The sequence below is a fragment of the Arachis ipaensis genome, chromosome B4, assembly GCF_059453495.1.
Source record: "Arachis ipaensis isolate K30076 ecotype BB chromosome B4, ASM5945349v1, whole genome shotgun sequence".
NCBI lineage: Eukaryota > Viridiplantae > Streptophyta > Magnoliopsida > Fabales > Fabaceae > Arachis > Arachis ipaensis.
Window position 1 is genome coordinate 143,069,327 of NC_142439.1, and position 12,269 is coordinate 143,081,595.

The 12,269-nt window shown below is 31.4% G+C and overlaps 2 protein-coding genes across 2 annotated transcripts; both read right to left on the reverse strand.

Moving 5' to 3' along the window:
• Positions 1-2,976: 2,976 nt before the first annotated feature.
• Positions 2,977-4,209, reverse strand: LOC148569496 (uncharacterized). The gene has a single exon (XM_088485087.1). It carries the CDS (start codon positions 4,207-4,209, stop codon positions 2,977-2,979), a length of 1,233 nt encoding a protein of 410 aa, XP_088341213.1.
• Positions 4,210-8,646: 4,437 nt separating this feature from the next.
• Positions 8,647-11,168, reverse strand: LOC107637311 (replication protein A 70 kDa DNA-binding subunit C-like). The gene is made up of 11 exons (XM_016340741.1): positions 11,019-11,168; positions 10,644-10,914; positions 10,448-10,547; positions 10,233-10,357; positions 10,059-10,143; positions 9,832-9,967; positions 9,590-9,753; positions 9,389-9,503; positions 9,100-9,297; positions 8,920-9,000; positions 8,647-8,832 (listed from the first exon to the last, which is right to left on the reverse strand). The coding sequence occupies exons 1-11, from the start codon at positions 11,166-11,168 to the stop codon at positions 8,647-8,649; spliced, it is 1,611 nt and encodes a 536-aa protein (XP_016196227.1).
• Between the last annotated feature and the right edge of the window lie 1,101 nt (positions 11,169-12,269).

The window sequence follows — 12,269 nt, forward strand, 5'->3', positions numbered from 1 at the left end:
TAAAATGAATAGATTATTTCTGTGTATTAGTTACCTGAAGTGATGGGACAAATTTGTTGGCTCTTTCCCTCAATGATCTCACTTTTATTACCCATTGGAGATACTGCAAAAACTTTTATACATCTTATGAAAAATTGTATAAAGTTTATGAATAATCTGAGAGGTTACTTCTATTTCCTAGGATTTTTAGAATACTTATCGATACAAATATATATGCATCATTTAGCCTCGTCCATTGATCTAAGATCTCCGATAGAACTTAGATGCAACACACTACCAATATTTTTTCCGATTAGATCATGATAATCTAGTTTATTAAGGCCAGTTTTCTTGTAATTCTACCTTCCTGGTAAGCAATACCTAAGCACTTTCTTTTCTTTGCTAACTTCAATGTTCGTTCCATCCTAGCATGTCTTGTGTGACCTGATGATGCAGATATGCTATGTAGTTAGTTATTCACAATGAATATATAGTTCCTAAGAAAATCTGAATAATATGAACAATCACACTTTGTGTATTGCCTTCTGAAATGGGATTGGTTCCCAAAACTTGGCACTCCTCCCTTGTATATATTCTATTATTCATATGAAAATATATTGACTCTGCATCCTTATTTCTTGTTCTGAGATCATTTCTTTTACTGTTATCTATATCTTTGCATGAATCATCCATTAACATCATATGTGGAAATGCTTGTATATCTGCAAAAGGCATTCATAAGACATAGTAACTCTTCTTACACTCATCTTATTTCACCACCATGGCATTTCACGTGCTTGATTATTCTGAATGAAATCCCCTTTGTAAATGGCATATCCAATGTGAGTAAAACTGTCATACAGAGTTAGAGATACATTTTAATGCTTACCTGAATGTGGAGACTCCCTCTTTTCATAGGGGTGAATTGTTTCAGGTGTTACTAAACTATTAAGTTTTGTGTTTGTCAGGGTTGTCCATTTAGTATTCCAGTATTCATCCACCTTTCGCTTATTGTTTAATAAGCCACAGCTCTCTTCAACTGAGAATATTACATATATAGTTAATAAATTGGATTTTCACTATATTTTGGGTAAGAGAAGAGCTGAATGCACTTGGATTTTACTCCTAGTTTCATCTCAAAACAAAAACAGATTTGTTTACACATTCAAGATGTGAAAAACCTTGTTAAAGTGACTCTTCCCCTAGATGATGAAAAGTAGTATAAACATAATTAATAAAATATATTTTTACTATATAACCCATAGTGAAGAGCTTAATGCACTTCGGTTTTACTCCTAGTTTCAGCTCAAAAACAAAACAGATTTTTTTACACTTTTAAGATGTGAAAACTCTATCTAAAGTGAAAACTCTGCTTCAGAATAACTCATATTATAAACATAGTTAATAAAATTAACTTTGACTACATTCTGCATAAGTGAAAAGCTCCTCAAACTTGGGTTTTACTCATAGTTGAGACTCAAAGTCAAAATAGATTCATTTATATTTTTGAAGATGTGATAACTTCGTTTAAGGTGACACTTCCTCTTGAGGATAAATGATAGTATATTATCACTACTTTAATAATTTAAATATATAGTTAAGAAATATACCTTGAGTGTTGCTGCTGGAATAAAATTGTAGCTCTGTCAAAGGCTTTCTGCATCCTGTGTTATCTGCATATTCCCCATGAAGAATATGAACCCCATTCATCTTGTGTACTGGTTTTGTTGGACTATCCATTCTAAACTTGAAAAATTATGATATGAAATTTATCTTCATCTACATAGGTGCACTTTTCATATATTGAGGTTCCAAGTTATTTACTTAAGTTGTATTGAGAGAATAAGAAAATTTTACCTCCCGGTGGTTTGTAGTAGAATAAGCTCTTTTGTGTGTATGCTTGAAAAATTAGCTCAAGACAACATTTGTGTGTGTTACCTATCAATTGTAGGCAATATAGACCTAATGCCATGCCATAGTTTAGACCGCACCTCTATATTTTTGCATTAAGTTAATGTTGTCTTCGTCAAATACTTAAGTGGTTAGCTATGCTTCATAGTATATGACATCAGGTACATTTAATCCTATTATAGTCTGAATTTATTTCTTTGAAATAATAAATAATTCCTTTACTGCACTGTTTATGCCTAACCCTAAAATGGATATGATACTAATGTTGTATATGATAGAAAATAAGTTTCTTACAACTAAGTATATAGTTAAGTGTTTAAGTCAATGATGAGTGTCTCATATCAATTAGATTAATGTAAGTTGGAGTCACCTTGAGCTGATATTGTTTCCGAAAAACTATATTGGTGAATTTTAAAGGTTTATTACTCACCAAAATTCTGATTGTTTAACTTGAGCTGCATATTAAAACCCAACCCCAGTCAAGTTAACTACCCTTATTTTACTTGATTTGGAACTCTTTTTGTGTAGTCTGAACTAAGTCAACTTTTTCTTTGCACTATTAGAATATACTAAAGATTATGTCACCGCAATATCTGTTCAGAACTCTTAATTTAATATCTTGTTTATATTATCTTTATAATACTAATTCTTATCACGCTAACCCAGACAACCATTTACAATATGGTATATGTACTAATATACACTCAACCTAGTATCATTTAACATTGGATATCATTAACATGTGGATAAATTGGTCTTACAGACTTGTATATTCTTTAATATCAAGGGAACTACTGTAGGGTCAATTAATTATTCAGTTGAAATAAACTACTAAAAACACTATGCGAATACTCTTGCATAACACCTTACTTGTTTCATTCATCGCCCCAATAACTAATTGGGGTTACCCTTTTACAAAAACATGTTTTTCTTTTAAGAAAATGAAACATACATTCAAAAACCCAAATTTAGCTAATACTATTTCACACCTAGGAGCGTAGTACATAATAAAAGCTTAAACAACAACTAATTAACTAAACACCATAGCTTCATAGTAGTGGGGTGCAAAAAGCATCCTAATTGATATTAAACCATGAAGAGCCCTTCCGAATGCAATGTGATCGTTTTAACATTAACATGCTCGTGCCAAGTTCGGTGGACCAAATTTTCCCTTTTACCCTCCATGTACCTAAGCCTTGAAAGTATAACATCAGTTGCTTCTGAGTCATTTGAAGAGCCATGGCCGTTCCTAGCTTCCAGCACTGATAATATGTCCTTGTCAACAAACAGGGTTGGAGTATATGGAATTCCAAATCCAGAAACCCTGATCATCTTTTCCCAATCGAGATTGGTATCCCAATCATTTTTCAATTGCCAAACCAAGACCTGCCTTGTGTAACCAACATTATGATATGATACAAAACCAACACCGTCGTTGAAATGCGTCAATGAGTGGTAATCAGATTTCACTTGGGTGGGTATTTTAGCCTCGTGAAACATTCTCTGACGAAGATTGAAAATAACTATTGCTGCTGCCTCCATCAAATTAGGCCCTCCCCACCCTATCCAGTAGAAAATCCCTTTGTTTACAACATACTTGGGACCGAGCTTCTGCACGCTGGACTCAAAGGTCCCGACATGAGTCCAATCTCTTTCAAATGATGTATACAATGACCAAGAAAGAGTTCTTTGAGTATAAAACTTCTTATAAGCATGGAGAATTCGATACTCAACTGTGTCATGTAGGAATCCAAAGGCATAAAGCGAGACAGCATGCCCGGAATGCTTGCTAGCTTCGTCTGTTGCATATCGCCTCTTACGGGTGAGAGGGTTCCAAATAAGTAGCCTTGAGTTTAGGCCACCCATTGAAATCCTCAAGCAAACATTTCCATGGTCAGAACCGATTAAAGCATAAAACCCATACTGGTTGATGTCAATGGGAACATTGAATTGTACTTGACGACCGGAGTCCACAAAAGCTCTTATGAACCATATAGAGTTTTCATCACTGGGGGGGTAACCAATCCCAATGATGACACTCCTGTTGCGTTCCTTGTTTTCTCTGAAGTTTTCCTTCATGAATATTGGTGTGCAGAGTCTGAAATTCCAGCCTTTACTCAAGGTCCTGCACCTACCAGCGGTCTTGGGGTCTGCTTTCACAATGATCTTCCATATAAGATCCTCATTAAGATGTGGAAGATTAACACTCATGAGTGAAGAGTCGCTAAGTAGTCGAACACAGCTTGTGAAGTTTTTGCAAAAATGTTTCAGTGAGATAGAACGGAGATTCGTGTTAGCACTAACTGGTTTAAGTTTCATGTGATTTATACAAATGGTGAGTGATAATAACGGTTGCCGATAAAAGTACTTTGTATATATGTATCAACTTTAAATACAAAATTATGCGACTTATTGAGAGTCCATTTATATAAATATATATTTTTATATCATGTGCCATTTGTCTTATTTTATATATAATATTACTTTATTCAAAATATAATTTTATATTATAAAACTCTCTTTTAAAGTCTTAAGACCATGGAATATAATAAAAAAATTATAGGCCCAACTGAGAATAATTAGATTAAGATTAATATAATATATATCAACACTCAATCTCCTTAATTGGCATGTGTGATTGTTGGATCTACTCTGTAATGAGTGGTTTAATATATATATTAGTAAAAGTGGAAAATAAGTGATGTCATATGGGTTGCCGATTTGACAATTTGGATAATAATACATATCACATCATAGCTTTTTGCTTATTTATTATAATCTTTATACAGAGGTTATTAGTCAAAAGTATTTTAAATCCTTGTATATATGTATGAACTTTATATGCAAAATGATGCGACCTATTAAGAATCTATTTATCTCAATATCCATCCTTATCTCATATACTCTTTGTCTTAGTTTTTGTATAATATTATTTGATTTAAAGTATAATTTTATATTATAAAACTACTTTTTCGGGTCTTACAGCCATGGAATAAATTAAAAAAAACACAGGCCCTACTACGAATAATTAAACTAAGATTAATATAATATATCTTAGCACTCACCGCTTTTAATTCAGATATGTGATTGTTAAATTTGTTGTGTAAAAAGTACTTTAATTTTAAAAGCAATATATATATATATATATATATATATATATATATATATAAACCAATATCTCTTGTATAACTGAATATATGTTTTATATAGGTGCTACAAAATTGTTATTTAAATATGTTGTAATAGATTACATAGCCATTTTGACTACTTATATAATACTGCATATTACTTCATAGATTTTTTCTTGTTTACAATCTTTATCCAGAGGTTATTAGTTAAAAGAATTTTAAATCTTTGCACGACTACCAAAATCGTATTGCTAAGATATCCAATCCTTATCGTAATAAGAAATCTATCTTTATATACATCAATGTGTATTAGAGACTATATATCTTTCTATTCATGTGCATTGGAGATTGTATAACTTTACCTAATAGACTATATACCGATCCATCCAATAATTTTCCTAATAAGTATAATCCTGGCCACTACATGTTTCTTTATATGCATCCATGTGCATTGGATACTATATATATTTCCATCAGTCATCAAAAGACTAATCAAAGGAACCATATTTTAAAATTTCTTGCCTCTGGCATGATAACTTTGTAAAGCTCAATATGCATATTAGATGTACTATAGAGTGTGATTGGCTGAAACATGATCAGACCTACTTTTACTAAACTTCTCCTAAAACTTTTTAGGCATCTGATCAATGTGGCACACATCTTTTTTCTGTCAATCCTGACTACACATATATCAAGATTGTGAAGTTAGACAATTAGCAATTAAAAAGTATATGGACTTCTGAGTATGCGTTAAGGTGTTTGGCATTTATTTTGATTGCGATATGAGTCAAAGTACTGCATATATCTTGAATGTTGAGACTGATAAACAGTCACAAATCCGAAATGTACTTATTGTTATACATATCATCATATATGTTTGACAACTAAAAAATAAGTAGTCATTCACTTTTGGGTTTTCATTATTTTGTTTGGCGTATATTTATTTTGGACTACTGAGTCAAATGAAACCACCTATATTGAATGTTGAGTCTGGAAAAAGTTACAAATTAGACCTGCCATTCTTGTTTTTCCTAACTGATGCAAACACCTATTAGCATGTAGAATTGACAATTAACAATTTTATTCACGGTGACTTCTGGAAAGGCATTAGCGTGTGTGGAGTGTTCTTGTTTTATGCTATGATCCAAAGTAATCCAACATATCTTAATTTATTAAAGTCAAAAGTGGTTTACTTCTCAGAAGTGACATTTTTGCTTGCTATTCAAATGTGTTTGGTTATCTTACTTTGTTAATAAGAGCATATATTATACTGAAAGGGGACGCTTATGTCTGATCCTCTTGTCCTATAGTTTTAGTCCTGATGTTAGCTCAAACCACTAAATCTCTAAACCTAGCTATTCAGAGATCTTGTTTACAATATATGGAAAGTTATGAGCCTTTTTAATGACACACTGGATCCTTATATTTCAAAGCATTCAACCCCATTCATAAAGTCCTCAAACTTTTTGGTATTCTGATATGGTTCAATTATTTCAAGATATCTTGCTTGTTGGAATGGATAAAGGTTCAGAGTTTATAACTGTCCTTTTTCTTTAACAGATTAGAGCTTACACCTATCTCAATGTATTATCTTGCACTCATTTAAAAAGTGGTTAAATCTTTTTATAGTTTATTTTTTTATATTTACATGCAATCGTTGGACTTAAAATTCTGACTTTGACATTATTTCATGAAAATTAATCTCTAATTCCATGCTTCAAGAGATTCTTTTTAATAAGTCTTAAAACCTATGATGACTTTGAACGACCAATCAGGTGCCTAAATTTCAAAACACTAACCCCTAATATTCTTAGTTCATAATTTATTTATATAGAAATTGTTTATTTTCCTTAATTTTTTTAACTATAATACTTTCTTCATCTAAGAATGACAATTAACAATTTTGTTTAGAGTGACTTCTGGAAAGGCATTAGCGTGTGTGGAGTATTCTTCTTTTATGCTATGATTCAAAGTAATCTAATATATCTTAATTTATCAAAGTCAAAAGTTGCTTACTTCTCAGAAGTGACATTTTTGCTTGCTATTTAGATGTGTTTAGTTTTCTTGCTTTTTTAAAAAGAGCACATATTATACTGAAAGGGAATGCCTATGTTTGAACCTATCTTCCTATAGTTTCAATCCTGATGTTGGCTCAATTCACTAAATCTCTACACCCAGTTATTCAGGGATTTTGTTTACAATATATGGACAGTTATGAGCCTTTTTAATGACACAGTGAATTCTTATATTTCAAAGTATTCACCCCATTCATAAAGTCCTCAAACTTTTTATTCTAATATGGTTCAAATTATTTCAAGATATCTTGCTTGTTGGAATGGATAAAAGTTCATGGTTCATAACTGTCCTCTTTCTTTAATAGATTAGAGCTTACACCTATCTCAATATATTATCTTCCACTCATTTAAAAAGTGGTTAAACCTTTTTATAATTTTTTTTATATTAACATGCAATCCCTGGATATAAAATCCTAACTTTGACGTTTTCATGCAAATTAATCTATAATGCCATGCTTCAAGAGATTCTTTTTAATAATTCTTAAAACCTATGATGACTTTGAATGACCAATCAGGTTCTTAAATTTTAAAACACTAACCCCCTATATTCTTACTTGACAATTTATTTATTTTGAAATTGTTTATTTTTCTTGATTTTTTAAACTTTAATACTTTCTGCATCTTTCACTTCTACCAAGCCCCGCTTCTTTATTAATCTTGTTTGATATTGAAAATATGCTCTTATTTAGTCACATTATTCTATGATTATTTGTTAATAGAATATACTGTGTGTGGTTATAGATATCTTACTAACTTTGTTTTATTTATTTCAGTTTTCAAAACTAACCTTCTTTTATTTATATAAGTTTTGATACAGTCCTCATCCTAATACATTATGTTATGAGTCAATATATTTCAAGATATCTTGTTGAAAAGTATAAAAAGTCAGAGTTTAGATTTTTCTGATCAGTTATAGAGATTAGTGCCAATATCTATCACCATGTATTATTCTACACACAAAATTTTAGAAGTGGCTAATCAGCTAAAAATGTTTATATTTATTCGTTGACTAAATCATGTAAGGGAACTGACTATATTTCCTTTGAATAAGCTTTGATTAAGTCTTCATAAGTAACACTTTATTTTTTTTTTGCAGGTAACTCAATTGATTCACCATACTAATCCAACAATCAAGTACGCTCCGTCTAGTACACCTTAAGGTAATTTCATAATATACTTTATAGTTGATTCTATACTCTTATAATATATTGCAGATGAAAAATACATATAAAAGCTTAGATAGGAAAATAAATGTCAAGCAAAGATACACTGATCATATGAAAATAACAAAATTTATCCTCAAATTCATTAGCCAACTCATTCCACACCCACACCCAAAACATTCACCGTAATACAAAATAAATGTCAAACCCATATCTGATTTGAGGGCTAAACTAATACATTGTTCCCAATGCAAATAACAAAATACTACCCATTTCAATATATAGAGACCCCTAACTTTAACATCTTGAAACCATAACTAATTTTTGCTCCTAATGTGAAAACAAATGAACATCATGATCTCCAATCATATTATGAATCATGTATTATGATCAATTTTCACTCCCACTAATTTGTATCTTCTGTCTTTTTCCACCTTTTCGACTAAATTTGTTGGTTGAAAATCCCACTTCGTTTTCATTGTCAACATTTATAGTCAAAGTATGTTTTACCCCCATGGCAGCTCTTTTAATTGGGGTTTCCTCTTTAAGGCTGGTGACACATTCTTCCAAATCATCCTGAGAAAAAAAATTTAGTTTGAAACTTTAATACAGAATACCAAAATTTTAAAAAAATACTTCTTAAAATTAATTCTTTAAAATTACCAAAGTAAGAATAGAATCAGTGTTGTTATGCATATTGGCCACAACTGCTGACACATCAATTGAGTCACTGCACACATTCTCCTACAAATAGGCACCCGAAAATGCTACTTAAAAGTTATGGAATAGTTCATATTTGAGTGAATATTTTGATAGTCAAATAGAAATTACTAAAATACATACATTTACAGCAGCAAAGTCGGAGTTTTGAATTTCCTTTGGGGGATTCATCTTTACAATTTTCTCATCATCACAAATTTTCATGACTGTATAAATATGATCATATTGTCTAATGTTTGAAGATTTAACATTAACCTTGAAAAGTAACTTTCTATCCATCATTGTTTCCAAAGTTGGGGGGTATCCATCTCCACCCAAAACCTGATGAGTTAATTGATATAAGTCCCTATATTTTTTGTGATATCAATAAGAGATAATGGAGATTAAAATAATTCTGCGAAAACTAACATACAACCTCATCCTTGATCTGGTCCGCCTGCCTCCTACAGAGCTGGACTGTCTCCCTATCCCACATTAGCAATGCTATGCTCCCAGTTCCATCACATGCCATTACCTCAACTTTGTACCTATTTCAAACTCGAAAATGAAATTTAAAAAAAATCAACTAATTATTCAAAACATATTTTTTTTTTATTTAACCTAGAGAACACACCTAACTGATGCAGCTCCATGAGTATGTCCACATTTTCCACACTCATATCTGTTTCCAATAGGAGTTTCTACTTTTTTCGGGCATTTTCGACATGATTTATAAAACCAATCATCCTTGTCAGAGTTTATTGAAACTATTGTACCAGCAATCCATACAGGCCCTTCCTGTCCACAATGACATTCAAAAATTAATATCTGATGATAAAAATATCAAAAATAGCTTCTTGTACAAATTATACTTGCCTGTGTTGAGTTGAGGACTTCCTCTATAGTTTTAACAATGGCTTCTCCCCTCCTTAGTTCCTCAGCACCAGAACGCGGACCATGGGATGACACTTGACTAATTCTAGCCGAGTTTGCAGGTTTCCCAGAAAGCCTCCTAAATAATTATTCAATAAATAATTAACAGGCCAGTAAAAAAAATATTCACTTCTAATAACATAATGACTCAATATGGGTGTTAGTCTAACCTGTCACGGAAAACTCTAACCTCTTCCAGATCAGCATTAATACGTAACTTTGAATAATCAAAATGACTTTGTACTGATGTTTTTTCTATAAGAGAAGAGACATTATTATGAGCCACATATTTTTTATGGATTTATACCTCTGACATTAACTGAGTGCAAGGATTAAAGACATACCATTCCACCTGCTTGGTTTAAAGCACTGCGCTATAACTATCAAAGGCTCAACCCTTTCTTCTTTAAGATAGGGTAGAATTTGATCTACCATGTCTCCAAACAACACACAACCAATACTGTTATTTCTGCAAAATAAACACAAAAAAATATTCATTTAGTTAAACACTGATTGCATATCTAATTAAAATAGATAAAAATGTTGTCGGGACTCTTACTCAAGGTCCTCTATCAAAACAGCCAAACGTTTTGTCTCCTTGCCTTTGCTAGTAATCAATTCTCTTGGATCTTCTTTTCCAACAACTTCACCTATCACATCTAAACCACAAAGACAGGTCCAAACAAAATTTAAGTACTCACGGGAATGTAGGTTATTCCTATGTTTATATAGAAATTTTTGAGTTTATGCATTACCTATAAGTAATGAATCATCGAGCTTCTCAGCTGCCAGCAGCTCAGGGATTGGCTTAAAAGAAAATGCCTTTAGAGGAAAACTTGGATGAGATACCGGAATAACAGTGGTTCTCTGTGAAAAGTTTATAGTCCATCTATTCCTGGTTGTCCTGATTTTTTCTTTCTTATCCACCACAATGAAGTTAGACATGACGTACATGTTAAACTCCAATATGCTGCCTCTCCACTTCTTCACTAATGGCTTTGGGATTGAAGCTTGGATTCTACCACCCTAGAAATTAGAAAAATTACATGTCAGTTACGAATACAAAAAAAAAAAAAAAAAGCAAGAAGAGAATCACTCAAGCAAATCCAAAAAAAGTTTCACAAACTTGCCTTCATATCTTGAAGAAGCATCTCCATACCATTGATTTCGTTTTTGTTGAACTTGTTTGGAACTTCCCATAAGTGCACAACATAAACTTTGAAGGTCCATTGGAGTTTTCTTGGATTAACATCCATTAACATATCACATATTTCTGCCATGTTTTTGCAGATATGGACCAGAAGTCACTCACTTTTTTTGGGATATAATACTACCAAAAAGCTTTAGCGAAGAAAATTGTTCATAGACATAAACTGAACCCCCTTTTATAGGTCTCTTTAAAATTTGAAGATCAAGAAAATATTTTTTTACGGGCAAGTTTATCCTAATCCTAATTTTTTTCCAAACAGCTTTAGTTTTCAGCTTACACGCGGCCTGCAATGAAAGATAACACTTGTCGAATACTGGCGGCTCCACTTGTCAAGCAAAGAACTACCTACTACATTCTTATTATATATTAATAGATAAGTCAGCTTATTATACCTTACAATTCCCATAGCTATTTCTTTTAACCAGTTGTATATTTATATTGATCAAACCCTCCTCCACAGTCCACACTACCAAGTACGAATTATTTATTGTTAACTTTTTAAATTTTTATTGCTAAATAAAAAGGTTAATAATATTTCGTGATAATATAAGTATATAACAGATAGTTTCACTGGCTTATTACTCCAACTTCAATTTGATTCTTCAATATTTTATGCCATTAAATTAAAGAATTCCACTATCACTTGAATCAAATTTCAAAAAAGCTTTCCTTGTTTGAGACGGTCTGTCTAGCTAATTTATGTAGGTTCCATTATATGAGAGAGTCTAGTCAACAAGAAACATATTTTTAGAATTGATTTGGGTTGAGCGTAGAAGCGAAGGTAAACATTATATAAATTAATTTTATATGAAAAATTATATACATTATTTATTTAGGCATAATTTATTCTCACTTTTTTACTGTCAAACACTCAAACATACTTAGGAAAAAAGGGATGTAATCACCATTTTATTTGTATGCATTATATTTATGTACTAAATTAGCGTAGAAATGTACATCAATCATGGTAACAATAGGAAACAAATTATTAGAATTTGCCATTACGTAAAATTTAGAAAATTTGTATGATTTAATAGTATACTTATTATTTTCAATTATAATATTAGAAAAAGCAATAATAATAAAAAGAACGATTATGAATATTTAAAAAATATCATTCATATACATATTCTAAAATATACAAATATTATTTCTTCGTGCGTTTGAAGTT